This window comes from Xenopus laevis, chromosome 5S, assembly GCF_017654675.1.
Source record: "Xenopus laevis strain J_2021 chromosome 5S, Xenopus_laevis_v10.1, whole genome shotgun sequence".
NCBI classification, from domain to species: Eukaryota; Metazoa; Chordata; class Amphibia; order Anura; family Pipidae; genus Xenopus; species Xenopus laevis.
Window position 1 is genome coordinate 114,902,789 of NC_054380.1, and position 15,148 is coordinate 114,917,936.

General features: G+C 40.7%; 1 protein-coding gene across 2 annotated transcripts in view; it reads right to left on the bottom strand.

Moving 5' to 3' along the window:
• The window catches only part of gpc5.S (glypican 5 S homeolog), an 87,277-nt gene that overhangs the window by 62,460 nt on the left and 9,669 nt on the right, over positions 1-15,148 (bottom strand). For both annotated transcript variants that reach the window (XM_018265855.2, XM_018265854.2), the window contains exons 2-3: positions 14,266-14,427; positions 9,374-10,068 (exon numbers count right to left, since the gene is read on the bottom strand). In XM_018265855.2, coding sequence (XP_018121344.1) covers positions 9,374-10,068; positions 14,266-14,427 — 857 coding nt within the window. The remainder of the gene's footprint in view (positions 1-9,373; positions 10,069-14,265; positions 14,428-15,148) is intronic.

Consider the following 15,148-nt stretch of genomic DNA (forward strand, 5'->3'; position numbering starts at 1 on the left):
ATTCTCTGTCACCATCAACTTTGCAAAGAAGTCCGGTTGATCACTGGGGGGTCGCTTTGGCGGAATGTGCGCTGCTGGGAGACAGGACTGTAGTTGTGTCTAGGCTTATACTCGAGTCAATAAGTTTTCCCAGTTTTCGTAGGTAAATTTAGGTACCCTGGCTTATACTCAGGTCGGCTTATACTCGAGTATATATGCATGCAGGTTACACAAACAGTTTCCATGCAGAACATTTCGCTAGTGCATACACAACCCTGGTTTTCATTGACCACACATCCCATTCAAGGACCTTGCACCACCTTCCAGTCCTAGCAGTCCAGCATACACTCTATGCCCCTCTGCCCTACTCCGGATAGGAATTTCCAAATGTGCTACCTTCCAATCCTAGCAGTCCAGTGTTCCTCCAATGCTCCTCTGCCCTACTCTGGATAGAAATTTCCTGTCCTTGTTTCACTGGCCTTACAACTATCATGTCTGCCCTACCTGTGGCTTAGCCACAGCCTCTAGACCACTACTTCCTGGTTGGTGGTCTGGGTATCCATACTAGCTATCCTGTTTAACTGAAGTAATGAGTAGTTCTCACTAGGAGACCCCCTCTCTCAATCTGTTCCTATCCAGCCGATGTCAGGAAGAACGCCACCATGGGTGTGCCCTCTCCTTGCCACTTTATCAGGGTCTGAACTACAACTAAACTTACATTCCCTTAATGCTATTTAATTTAATACATTAAAACTATTCCCGCTACTTTTGTTTTAACCAAAACATATATGAAATTAACATGTTTACTCAATACAGTAGGCAACAGCATGGCTCAATAACACTATGCAGCACAGTAGGACAGGTGCAGAAAACATACAGTGGCTTCAATCATTATCGGCCTAAGTGGTGGCTGTGCTACTCTGCTCTGCTGAAGCTCAGTGACGTCTGCTGGACATTCCCTGCTCTGAGAGATGGAGTATTTGGCAAGCACTACACTAGGACAGCACAGAACTAGATAACACACAAGAGACACAACTGACATTAAATAAAGTCTGCTGGCGTCTCTGTGTTGGCACGTGTGTGTTTTATAGGTCAGGGAAAGACACCTAGAGGTTCTGCAGATGGGCAGTCACTGAGAATGTTGGGCAACATTGTTCAATAACAGCTGACTGCAACCCCGACTCCATACTTCCCAACTGTCCTGCTTTTCGCAGGAGAGTCCCAATTTTGAGAGCTCAACCCGCAGTCCCGGGTTTGTTACTGAAATGTTGATTAACAGACCTGACTTTGTTGGGGGTCGAAGACTTTTGCAACATTGGGCCACATTCAATTCAGTGAGAAAAAGTTATCTCATGGTTTATCATGTGAAAACTGACAGATGAGATTCAATTCAAGGAAAAAAACTTTTCTCAGTTCCAGTTAAGTAAAATTATGTCTTCTTTTATTAGGCAAAAATATTTTTTGGGTTGACATTACCTTCAAAGGGGTTTTTCACCTTCCAACACTTTTTTTAGTTCAGTTGGTTCAGATATTTCAGAAGTAAAGACTTTTTCAAATTACTTTCTATATTCTATGTGTGACCGTTCTTTTAATATTGAAGTGTAAGTCTAATTTTTCACCTTTCGAAAGCTGCTCTGGGAGGGGGTCGCCGACCCTCTAAACTGTTACTTGATACTTTGTGTTATCTTTATCCCTGCTGAGCAGAATCCCTGGGTTTCATTATAGGCAGCTGTTAGAATTGATACAATAGTTGCTAATACTCCAGAGATGCTACTGAGAAATGTATCAACTAAATGTTGCAAAATTGTAACAGTTCAGAGTGCGCCTGAACACCCGAGACAGAGACATTAAACATAGATTTTTGGAAAAACTGTAAAATCTGAAAACAACTGAACTCAAAAAGTGATTGGAAGGTGAACAACCCCTTTAAGGGCAGGGGCACACAGGCAGATTCGGGGAGATTTTGTAAGCATAGATTTCCGAAGTCGCCCGATGTTGCCTCACAAGGAAACTTCAGGCGACTTTGGAAATCGAAGCGCCGCGAGTGCATTGACGCTGACGTTTTCTCATTATAGCAGGCGGAAGGCAGTTCGGAGTTGCCAGGTGACTAAATCTCCCCGAATCTGCCCGTGTGCCCCTGCCCTAAGGGGAGGAATATCAACCTATCAAGGTTAGTTTCTTTCTTTCACAAGCCACCGAAAATATTTTTTTTTTCCTGTTCAAAATCCAAAAGAGCACATGTCTGTTTAAGGATTATTTTAATGCTATATAAACAGTGTTTATTCATTTGATAAAATCTTATAGACTACACTGTGTTACAGGACAAAAAATAATGTATGCTTACAAAATGAGATGTCAGCTATTTATATTTGGTCCCAGTCATGTTCCCACAATCAATCACAAATACGCTGCCCTGAGCGGAGCAGACAGAAGGGCAAGATTTGTTTTATCTGTTGAATCCTCTGTAACGCAGTAATAGCATTCAAGTCAAGATCCGACTTTCCTAAATGATAGGAGAGATCTAACAGGTAGCATAACACAGACTGCCATTCAGTGCATAGCTGCATAGTGATAATCTGCATTCTCCGAAACAGGCTGACAGTATGGTTTGTTCAAATTAGTCCTTTGCTGGGCTACAGTGACAGGCAGATGGAACTCTGCCACATTGCAATCTATTTGATCAGTAAGCACTATGCGGAGGCTTTTCCTCCAAAAACCTTATTTATTTTCTGCTACTCAGAGAAAATATACAGTATGGCTGTATGGTGATGTCTTTGTCATAAAGCTCCTGTACTAGTTTAGAAGTAAAGCAGCTCTTTGATAGTGACAGTCATGTACTCCACATATACACAATAATCATTTGAGGTAGCCCAATGGAGACTATGCCACCTACTGTGCTCACTAAAGAAGCTTAACCAAAAGAAATTTATAGAGATGTCACTACTCAGCTAAGTTTGAGGTAGAATATTTGTTAAGCAGCAAAAGTCACTCTCTTATTACCCTTAAATATCAACATTTCTGAGCAAAAGCAACAATTATATGTGTGCTGATATAACAGGGGTTCATAGGCACAGAAACCAAACCCAGAGGCAAAGAGGACCCTTGTGATTTTGCATGGGAAGGCAGGCTGTGAATGTACAAATCCAGACAGAGGAGAAGTTGTAATATCAAAGCCGGCTTTTATTCAAGCACACAAATTCAAGTTACAGCAGTGGGGTGCAAACTAACGCGTTTTGTGCCTGTGATCTGGGCACTTCCTCGGAGTTGTGACAGCTCTGAGGAAGTGCCGAGATCACCGGCACGAAACCGAGATCACAGGCACGAAACGCATTAGTTTGCACCCCACTGCTGTAACTTGAATATGTGTGCTTGAATAAAAGCCGACTTTGATACTACAACGTCTCCTCTGTCTGGGTCAGCGCTCAGATGCAAAGTAAAATGCTGTATTTTTCAATCCGGTAGAGAAAGGACCGATATCTCGCGGGAGCAGCGATCACAGGGGGATACGTGTTTGGGAGAGCTCCGCAACAGCCATGCTTAGACTTGCTGAATGTGAATGTACAAATATTTTTGCAATATATTATAATTTGCATTACTTTTTTTTATCTTTTTTGGCCCTGCCACACCTAAAGGGTTAAAGTGCTAGGAATATTACTTCGGCTGTCCAGGAAATTAAACCCTCAACAATAATTTCTCAAGTTGCAAACAATTCAGTAAAATGGACTCTCGAAATCAATACAAGCATTAATTCATAGTCAATACAGGTATCCACCCACAAGCAGGGGTGTACTGAGTAACCTAGTAGAGGAGGTTGAAAAAAGGCATGTGTTCATCAAGTTTGACCATTTTGGCCATGCCTGTATACCAGTGATCCCCAACCAGTAGCTCGTGAGAACATGTTGCTCTCCAACCCCTTGGATGTTGCTCTCAGTGGCCTCAAAGCAGGTGCTTATTTTTGAATTCCAGGCTTGGAGGAAAGTTTTGGTTGCTTAAAAACCAGATGTACTGCCAAACAGACCCTCCTGTAGGCTGTCAGTCCACATAGGGCCTACCAATAGCCAACAAAATCCTTATTTGGCACCACCCAGGAACATTTTTTGTGCTTGTGTTTCTCCCCAACTCTTTTTAAATCTGAATGTTGCTCACGGATGAAAAAGGTTGGGGACCCCTGCCAGGGTCGGACTGGGGGGCCCGGGGCCCACCGGGACTGCTGTCCAGGGGCCCCCCTCCGACCCCCGCCCCCCTACTAAAACGCGTCGGGCCAGCAACAGCGCCGCTCGGCGCGCATGCGCAAGAACGGCGCGCATGCGCATCGCCCGAAAAAAAATATATTTTTGCCGATTGGAAATCTCTGGAGAAGGGTTCTGGCCCGGCGGGGGCCCACGAGGGTCGGGGCCCACCGGGTTTTTTCCCGGTATCCCGCCGGGCCAGTCCGACACTGACCCCTGCTGTATACTGTCTGTACATGATCCTTTAGCCAATCTCCTATCCATGTGCAACGACATTATGAAGACAAACAGACCTTAGCTTAAAGTAGAAGGAAAGGTATAATCGTAGGCACCCCCCTGCCCCCAGTGATTATAATTGATTAACTGCTCCGGCTCAGTGTTCAGAAAAAGTGGCCTGGCTATAATGGAAATAAGCTGTACTCACGGCTATATTCACCTGCTTAAATATTTAAATACCATTTTCTGTGGAAGACACCGTCAACTTATTTGAGCTGAGCCATGTGTACGTTTACAGCCATGTGAACATTGAAGAACTGAATAAGCACATTTGTTTTTTTAGAGTCTCCTGTAACCAAAATAACTAAATTTTTAAATGAAACTTTCAACTACTACAGGTATGGGTCCTGTTATCCAGAATGCTCGGTACCTGGGGTTTTCTGGATAACGGATTTTTCTGTAATTTGGATCTTCATACCTTAAGTCTCCTAGAGAATCAAGTAACCATTAAATAAACCCAAAAGGCGGGTTTTGTCTCCAATAAGAATTTATCATATCTTAGTTTGGATCAAGTACAAGGTACTGTTTTATTATTACACAGAAAAAGGGAATCATTTTTAAAAACTTGAATTATTTGGATAAAATTAAGTCTACGGGAGATGGCCATTCCGTAATTCGGATATTTCTGGATAACGGCAACTGTCCCATTTTTAGAGGGACAGTCCGACTTTTGACAGCTCAACCTGCAGTCCCTCGTTTGTACTGAAAAGGCACGTTTTTCTCTGGACTGAACAGCGAGAAAAAAAAAAAACAAAGTTTCTAACTTAATTGGCTTTTGGCAGAGAGCCCAGAGCAGCTAAAGCAGCAGATAAGATACTTTTGTAACAATTTTGAGATAAGCAAATAAGTAATTGTAACAATGTAAGATAACAGGTCCCTTGGGAAACGTTAGACTCACAGCTTAAAGGCTTAAAAAATTCCCCTTCATTAGCAAAACTGTAATAACGGGAAAAAAACACAGAAATATGTTCAAACTTTTATAACCTGCCAAATTTTCTAAAATGAACATGGTAATGAGGAGGTGTGGCCACAAAAATGGGTGTGGTCAAGAAAATTCACCCCCTCCACAAACGCCAACTTTTATGTCCCTCTATTTATTTCCAAAATGTTGGGAGGTATGGATAACGGGTTTACGGATAACAGATCCCATGCCTGTACTGATATACTGAAAAATTTGTTGGTGTTACTCCTTACAAGTAAACCAATTTGGTACTCATTTTTTATTTTTACATTCTTGATTGGTTGGTCATCAACAATTTGTGATATTTGTGACATGAAATTATGATGCAGGCATGCAGAACATTTATAATATTGCTCCAATCAATATCTGGGATAATTAAAATCCCCTGTTATTGAGATGTGTAGTTTTTATATTTTTAATAGAAGCTAAGACTGATCAGAAAACAGGCTGGGACAGTCAGGCTAATGGTGGCATAAATGGGCCAACAGCAAATGCTCTTTATCCATTGGGGCAATGGGCTGCCTTCCTATTGATCAGAACATTAGGAGGCTGCAGCTCCTCTTTCATTCATTGCAACATGCACTGGCTGATTAGATAGACAGATTACATTTTCAAACCTGCCCAATACCTGAATGGGATCGGTGGACCACTATACACATAGCAATAATCGTACGCAAGTGTTTGAGCAAAATGCAGGCCAACACTGGCAAACTTAGATGAACTAGGCTAGGGCATAAAGCAGTTCAGGTTGTAATTTACAAACAAAAGCAAAGTGGAATGCTCAGGCAACTGTAGATTATAAGGTCAAGATAGGACCCCAATATACATGAACAACTGGGCTGTATCAAAGCTATGCTGAGCCTATTAAGGTCATGGATCTGCAAGGATTTCTCCCCACGGTCACTCACTACACCTCAATACCAAGGAGCATCTCTGAAAACATTTAAAAGTCAAAGACTTTCTGGGATGCTCTCAAGGACTTGACTGTCAATAAATACTAACAAATATTTCCCTTCCCTTATACATTCCTTTCCATCAGACTTTTTCTCTATTACCATCTCACACCTTCTTCTTCTTTGAAATTATAAATTCTAATAATCAGGGCCTTCTTTATCTCCTTAATAGGACAGTATTTGCACATAATTTGTATGTGTGATGTACAAACCCTTCTTTTGTACACCCCTGTGGAATAAATGGGTATTTTATACTGTAAATGTGTGTTAATATCAAAAGGATACTGAAAATACCCAGTCACACCAGCATATAATATAATGCAAAATAATGTAAATGCCTTAGACTTAAGCGCTTCAGGCCAATAGCAAGGCCCCAGTAACAAAACAGTTCACTGATGTGAGTTAATAGAAGAATAATTGGTTGGTTACCCCCATTATTGGGGTAGAGATCTAGCAGTTACAATGTTTTAGGGCTGTTTTTTAACCTTCCCTCATCCTGTTAAAATATTTTTTTTTATGGGTCAGGCCACACGAGCAGATTCAGGGAGATTCACGTGGAAACTTCGGGTGACTTTAGAAAACAAAGTCTGTTCAGGGGAGATTGTCGCCCTGAAGAAGAGGAGGTTTGTCGCTGGGGCGACTAATTTTCCCGAATCTGCTTGTATGGCCAGACCCTTAAGAAAGGATATCACAAACTACTTCCTCTGAATGTGTCAATAGTGTCATGTGAATAGAATTGGACCAGTTCATCCTTTCAGAGCCAGACTGGGTACAGCATTTGGGTTTCCAGACTATCTTTCCAAAAGCAGATTTGGATTTAAAACATTTGTCTTGGCCCCATCCTGAGGAACATGTTTGTTTGTACCCACAGAGGAACGTATACATTGCTCTGCAGCCAAAGATACTAAAGAACAATCCTGCTGTGCATTGTATGAGCAATAGAACTCAATGCAGAACAGTTGTCGTTCCTCTGTCTCGCGCAGTCACAAACTGAAACCAGATGTCCCATCCACTCATTGACTACAGTCCTGTAAAGCTTCTTGCATCTCCTAAGGTCATGGAAGGTACAATGCTGAGCAGCTGATGGCCATTTACTCAAGTAAGAACAATGCCCGACCCTGAAGTTGTGCTTCAATAATATCTGGACAACAGAAGAGTAAATTATAGAAATCACATGTAGACATGTAATGTTCAAATTATATGCCATTCTAATCTATCTTTCAGAGATAGATCTGCCCACACACTGACATAGGGGAGAAATGTACAGCAAGAATACAGTATCAGCCAGCTATTAATGCATTATAGACACACATGTGGATGGCCATATTGCACTGATGCCTTCATTCAGCTCATGGGCTGATTGGGCACAGCACTTGCAGGTTCATTCTTTGATTGGTCAGATCAGGTTAACTGAGAACCTGATTTTATGATTGGTGGATCACCTGTGGTACATCTGAACCCAAGATTTATAAGTTTGTAAATAAATTGAACTGTACAAAAATGATATGCCTTATATACATATTGTAACAGTTATAACATGCAGTCATATGTAAATAATACATGCATTAGATTAATCCGGTGCCAAACCTTATACTGATCAGATTTATACCCCACAGTTTTTTTTTATCAGGTATTGAAAATGACTTCTGAGCCCAAACAATTACTCTCCAAACAATGTTTTTTTCTATTTTAATTTGCCGTTACAATGTATAATCTGTAACACCCACCTAATTAAAATGTGTGATTAGTGACCCCTACATAATAAGTGTCATTGGGCTGGTCATCTGAATGCCTGTGGAAGGGTTAAAGGATCTGAGCTGAAAGGGATACACTCACTTGTTTTGCCAAAAGCAAAAAGTAAACTTATTTAAAGCAATATTATCAAGTCATGACAACGTGTGTGCCTATTACCTACAGAATAGGACAGAAGAAACCTACACAGGGAAACATTTGTTTTCTGTGCTAACAAGATTACACTAATTTATATACTGCATTTATGCACAGAACTGACTAATAAATCTGCCACCCTATTGGTTAATTAGGCAATTGATCTGTACAGCCAGTGCGAAGGCATTTTATAAAACCGGCATCCATCACTGCAGCCAAGCACCTTAATGTAAATAGGGAGCAGCATTTCAGTGAGGGATTGTAGGTCTGACTCTCCTTTTATAATAAGAACAATAAACTAATTCTGCTCTGAAGCTTGTGGATCGTCATTGTTTGGGATAATCACTCAAATGTTGGCACTGGCAGGAACATCGGCCTTCAGAGAAAGTTGTAAGGCTGCTGAGCTCAGCATGTTTTTTAATTTGATTATTGAAAACATATCTGTTGGGAGAGGCAGAGCGTGACGGGTGCTGCTACATCAAAGAAAGCAGGCTATTCATCAACAGAAAAGATACTGTGTCTGTACCCATTATAAATAAGAAGCAACATGGTGGGCAACTACTATTGACCTGTAGCTACAGCAGGGCATATAAATGGAGGAACATCTACATTCCCTTGAAGCCTCCTACCACAATGTTTAGAGTGTGGTCTTAAGTAAGACCTGAACCTTAAAGGGTTTGTTCACCTTCCAAATACTTTTTTCAGTTTAGTTGTTTTCAGATTGTTCACCAGAAATAAAGACTTTTTTTTAATTGCTTTCCATTTTTTATTTGTTATCGTTATTCCAAGTTTAAAGTTTAATGTTCGTGCCTGGTGTCTCAGTCTGGCAGCTCAGTTTAGTATCAACATTTAGTTCATGCATTTATCAACAGTATCTGTGGAATATTAGCAACTAATGTATCAATTCTAACAGCTGCCTTTAATGAAACTCAGGAATTCTGATAAACTGGAAAAAGTGTTTGAAGGCGAACAACCCCTTTAAGTCTGTGACACTTCAATGCGGACATGCTGACATATACTGTATATACTGTAAATGGTCGCTTTAGACAGGGTTTATATCTCTTGGAACTCAAGCTTTGTTGACTTACCACAGATGAAATGTTGGATCCATGCATCTCTGCATACTGGATGGATCCTTTCACCCCTTCCCTGATCCCCAAAAGTGACAGCTCCAAGTCATATGACCCAGTCAACTGCCGTGCAAGGTGCTCCAGTAAGGAGATAAAGTCCCTCCAAGGAGCATCCAATTCTGTCAGAGAAGCAAGGCATCCTCTCATAACATTGAGACAATAGCCCACACAGGGTCGAATAAGAGTAAGACCTTGGCAGTGAGGGCAGTACTGCATTTTCACCAATGCTTGTGCGCACTCCCGTGTCATGACCGTCTGTTCTGTGCCATTGATGACATGTTCCACCATGTTTAGTGCCTGATTCATCATCCTGCTAACCCAGAGTGACTTAGAAAGCCCAGTAGCCATTGTCTGAGAGTAAGGCCCAAAGGGATTAATATCCTGCCGTGTCAGGCGTAGACACTCCAAGTGTTCTTTTGGAAGGGGTGCCATCTTCGGATTTATAAGATGCTTATAAACCAGGGGAAAAAGGGCATCAAAAAAACGTGAGACAGCGGCATCAACAGGTATCTCTTCTCCAAGTACATAAAGAGAGATATCAGTAAACAGTTCTCTTACTGGATCCCTTGCTTCTTGCTCCAAAAGCCAGAAGTTACTATCAAATAAGGAGAGTGTGTGGTTTACGGCAAGATCAATCAAATGGGTGAAACCCTCTATAAGAAACACAAAGGAAACATACCAGTAAATGGATTAATGGAGAACAAGTTTTCACAATTCCAAAAACTAGGCCAATTATCCAAAGCTGAAAATAAGCATTCATTCCAAATCTTATTCAAACTAACCAAAAAGCAGATGAAAAAAACGAAATGTTGGCATGGTCAAGTCTATTTGGAAGTGTACCAGAGAGGCATGGTTTGATATAGTGATGGGACATGGGGGACCTCAGGGAGAGGGAAAATTAAGGGAATTTATCAACAGGTACAACCCAACCCAATTTCCTAATCTGGTTACTAAAATATCCCATTATGCAAAATAGAAAATTAAGTCAACATAAAGCAAAAAACACATACCTTCCACTACATTTAACATTCAGAGTCAGGAGTACTTTATTTAACATGCTGCACATGTGGTTATGTTATTAATGGAGGTCTATATCTACCCAAACAACTTCAAATGATTTGTTCTCGTGATATTAGTAGTTTAACACTATAACACAGTTAATATTCTAAATTGTCACAGGATCATTCTTTGCTATTCTGTCCAGACACCAGGTTAAATATGGCCACATATGGCCTGATCTACTTGTTTGGCAAATGAGCTGGAAATGAACTGGCCACCAACATTCTGGTCCAAATTGGACCAATCATTGCTATCCATTAAGGCCTATGGAGACTAGTTTGACAAGACCATATCAATGTACCAATGCGCTCCTCATCTGATGGGATTTTCATACCTGCCCAACTGATATCTGGCTGATTTTTGGCCAGATATTTGTCAAACAGGACCATCGGCGGTCTTCACACATGGCTGATAAGCTACTAACTTGGTCTGAAGGGAGCATATCGACAGCTCCTACGGAATTTTTAGACCTGCCTGATCAATACCTGCCTGATATATCAGTCGGGCAAGCCTCCTTGTCATCGCCCATTCTCCGGTTTGAATGATTGAATTGGCAGCTATTATCAGCCCATGTATGGCCACCTTAACTTAAAGGAACAGTAAGACCAAAAAAATTTAAAGTGATTTAAAGGAAGGACAATATAATATACTATTGCCCTGTACTGGTGTGTTTGCTTCAGAAATGCAACTATAGTTTATATAAACAAGCTGCTGTGTAGCAATGGGGGCAGCCATTCAAGCACAGGATACACAGTAGATAACTGATACAATCTGAAGAATCTCATTTGTATACTACAGAGCATATCTGTTATCTGTTTAACCTGTGCCTTTTCTCATTTTCAGGTTTGAATGGCTGCACCCATGGCTACACAGCAGCTTGTTTATGTAAACTACTGTAGAGGTTCGGAAGCAAACACACCAGTTTTACCATTGCAGCACAAGAGTACATTATATTTTCATTACTTGAAAACATTTTAATTTTTTGGTGTTACGGTTTCTTTAAGCTGCTCTTTTTTCACCCTTTCTATGAATATACCATTGGTGTATCAGGTAGTACAGTTACAGATTTAATATGCCATTTTCTGAATAAAAATAACCAAATAAGTATACGATACACTTATTATTTTCACTGTATTGTGTATTATATCATGATAATATTAGTAAAAGGAATAAACAAATAGGACAAAACAGCATGTCAAAGAACGCCAAGAGTTAAACAGAGTCTGGAATGTTTACAGCATATAAAGGGGAATAAAAAAGTTGACTCAGAGAGTGGGGCTGGGGGGACCTGCTGTCAATTCATGAGTTTCTAAATGAGTTAAACAACAGTGAAGGTAGTGGGTGTGCGCTGTGTAATCAATCTCCACTAACTGTCAGGCAAATACACTGAATTTATGAGGAGGTGTTAAAGGTTAAAGCGTACATTTTTTATAGCATCCCTGATCCAGATGGATGCTAATTGAAAAAACATATCTTGTGTGATAAGAATATGTGTCAGTTTGTGGCAGCTTCCCTCCCACAGTCCGGGCTCTTCTACCTCTTTGTCATGGACCATTCTCAGTACTCACCAGGGTCAATCATTTCTCGGCATAGGGAATGACAACATAGAAGACCCGCCTCCAGAATTGAATATTATTGGATTTCTAAGCATTAGAAATTGTCTTCAATAATACAATTCAGTTTCTTAAACCTGCTACTTAGATGTAGACGGCTATTCAAGAGTGTCTAGGTAGGGTTCTGCTGCTCTGCAGGCTCCGATTTGGCCCCATTCCCTCAAACATGTTGTAAAGATTATGGATTTGGAAACCTCACCCCACTAACAATGAGATCCTCTGAGGGCTGTCAGCAGTTTCTCACTTACACAGAGAAAGTATTGGCAAATCCACCATAAAATGCACTTTGTTGGCTGAAATGAGAACCCAGATCCATGCCTCTGAAAACCAAACTGTGTGTCATTCTCTGGGATTTAACATCTGCTGATTCAGAGAAAGGAAAAAACCCACAATACTGGTGAAATCCCAAGCATGATTAGGCACTGGTGCATTAATCAGGCACATGCGTTTCACTGCTGTCACAGCAAAGGCTCACAATGTTACGAGTCATTTACTGCATAGGGGACCCGGAGAATGTACAGGGATTGTCCACTTCTCATATAAACTGCCTTTCAATTCTGCTCCTCCTGAGACTATACACTTCCTCCCAGGATCATTTCTCATATATATGAGATTTTTTTCTTCTATGCCTCTATGCCTTATTACAGGATCAGGCAGATAAATGAGCTGTACATAATAATTGAAGCCCCACAAATCCCAATAAGACTGTTTAAAGAATGTAGACGTTTTAAAGAATTAAAAGACTTATTAACGTCCAAAAATGTGTTTAAAAATTTTGTTTTTAGAATGGACTTTACAGTGGCATAACTAGATATTACTAGGCCCACAGTAGTTTATTTTTCAGGCCCCCAGGTTGACGAGTTTTACCAGTATTTATGTATATGAATTAGGACCTCATGGGTCCCCTATACCTCCTGGGCCCACTGCAGCCAGAGGGTCTGCTTCCTCTATAGTTACGCCCCTGGGACTTTTTATTTATAATACTTAACTGCATGTCTCAGTGTATAAAAAAGTGTAGGTTGGAAACTTGAAATCGAACTTCAAAGGTTAAACTAGCCATATGTTGATAAACCTACTCATTTGGCCAGTCAATTAAACAAGGGGATCTTTGCCCAATTTGGCTACTCTGGGCCAATCATCAGATTCTAATAGAGATAGACCCTTCAGGACAGGGTCATATCAATCAGTAATTGTGGTTCTGCCTCAACAGTATTTTTTAACCTGCACAATACATATCTAGCAGGTCATGAGGAGGCCCCATATACAGACCAATAAGCTGAGTAGTCTGGTACAAAGACCAGAAGGCAGACAATTGAGTTAATTGAATGGATGGCAGTGCACACTACTAAAAATAAAAAGAAGTCTACCTTGCCCGGTTATCGCAGGCAGTGCGTGAGATAAGTATAATTAACTTGAAACAGCAAAAACAGAATCCCTTTTCTTGCACACAGTAGATTACTTCAATTATAATAATTTCTTATGGATTGATTGATTAATAAGAGTATATAAATAGAGGTTTTTTAATTGTTGTACAAAATAGTGAAATTAATTATATACAAAAAGTTGAGTTAAAGCTTTATGTCTATGTGGACATCCATCATTAAGCAACGGAAGTTGCATATTGCAGACCAAAGAGCTCACAAGTGCAATTGCCAATAGCAACAAATTAGCTTTTTATAGTTTGTTACAGGTTAGAAAATGAAAGGGAAGATCTGGTTGGTTGCATTGGGCAACTGTACTGGTGCAATTTAGCACCTATGTTTGTAAATTAGCCAATAGAAGCATGACTTATATCAGGAGGCAACAAAACTGTAAGCTATTCACTTATATATAGAAACAATACCTCTGAGCCAGCTCTCCTCATAGAACCATTGCACACTTACTTCAGGAGAAGTGATATGGTGGTTCCCCCAAGGTTACGTTAGGCAGCCTCTTACTAATTCCTAGGCTTGCTTGTGAAACATTTAAAAAACCCTAATATAATGGTTCAGGGTTGGACTGGGTGGGTGGGGGGTTGTTACTAAGAGGGACAAAGGGGGATTTGTGGTTGGGACAGGGGGCCCCTGGGGCCCTGATCTGGCAGCCCATGGTTGGTTGGGACCCCCAGTCCTACGCTGCAATGGTGTGCCAATGTCTGAGCTTTACCACCACTGGGTAATCTTTTCAGCATCTACTCACCTTTGAAATTAGACTTGTGTGAGACAATCATAAATTTGATCTCAAAGTTCAGTGCTTGGATGTTATGCGCAATTTCTCTTCTCACAGCAGCCTGGTAGCTCTCCTCCATCTTCCTGGTACAGCAGGTAGGGGCTTTGTGCTGGCAGATCTCCAGATCAGACTCTGAAAAAACAAAAGCACTGAGCTGAAACACAGGTGCAACTGAAACTTTAAAACAAAAACAAAAAAAAACTTGGAATATTATTACATCAGGAACACAACAGTGTCAGCCTTTATGCACAGCAATACAAAATATTAAAGGAAACTCACACACTTTATAAAAAAATTCTGGCGAGTTTAGCCCATTTATTGTGCCCACCCGTGCATCAATGTGTGCATCAAAGAAAGTCCAGCTCCTGATGAGGGGAGTGGGCAGAGTTTAAGTGGATTGTGGGCAGGTTTCTACAAAATAGGGTGTATCTGGGGTGGATCAGGGTCCTGGAGTGCATGATCCTACCATGTAAAAGGGCAATATTTACTTAAATATATATTCCAGTTTGATAAGATTCTTTAATATGCCACTTAATTTGATATAAACTATCTGTATTCATTTTGATGGTATCGTTTTCCTTTAATGTGATTCTACTCCCTTCACAGTTGGGGACCCCAATCATCCGTATTACTCTAAAACTCTCCTAACAGCACCACCCACGTTCGATGATCCCTCTCCCTGTAGAATAAAAATCCATGCAGTGTTTAATTCCATTAGCCACAGGAAATCCACCTTTGCCATATGATTTAATTTACTCCTTGGATTCAATCCTACTGTATCAGCGCTACAAATTAACTGCAGCTTAATGTCCCACCATGTGCTGCAGAGAAGGGCAAGATCACAGGAATAATG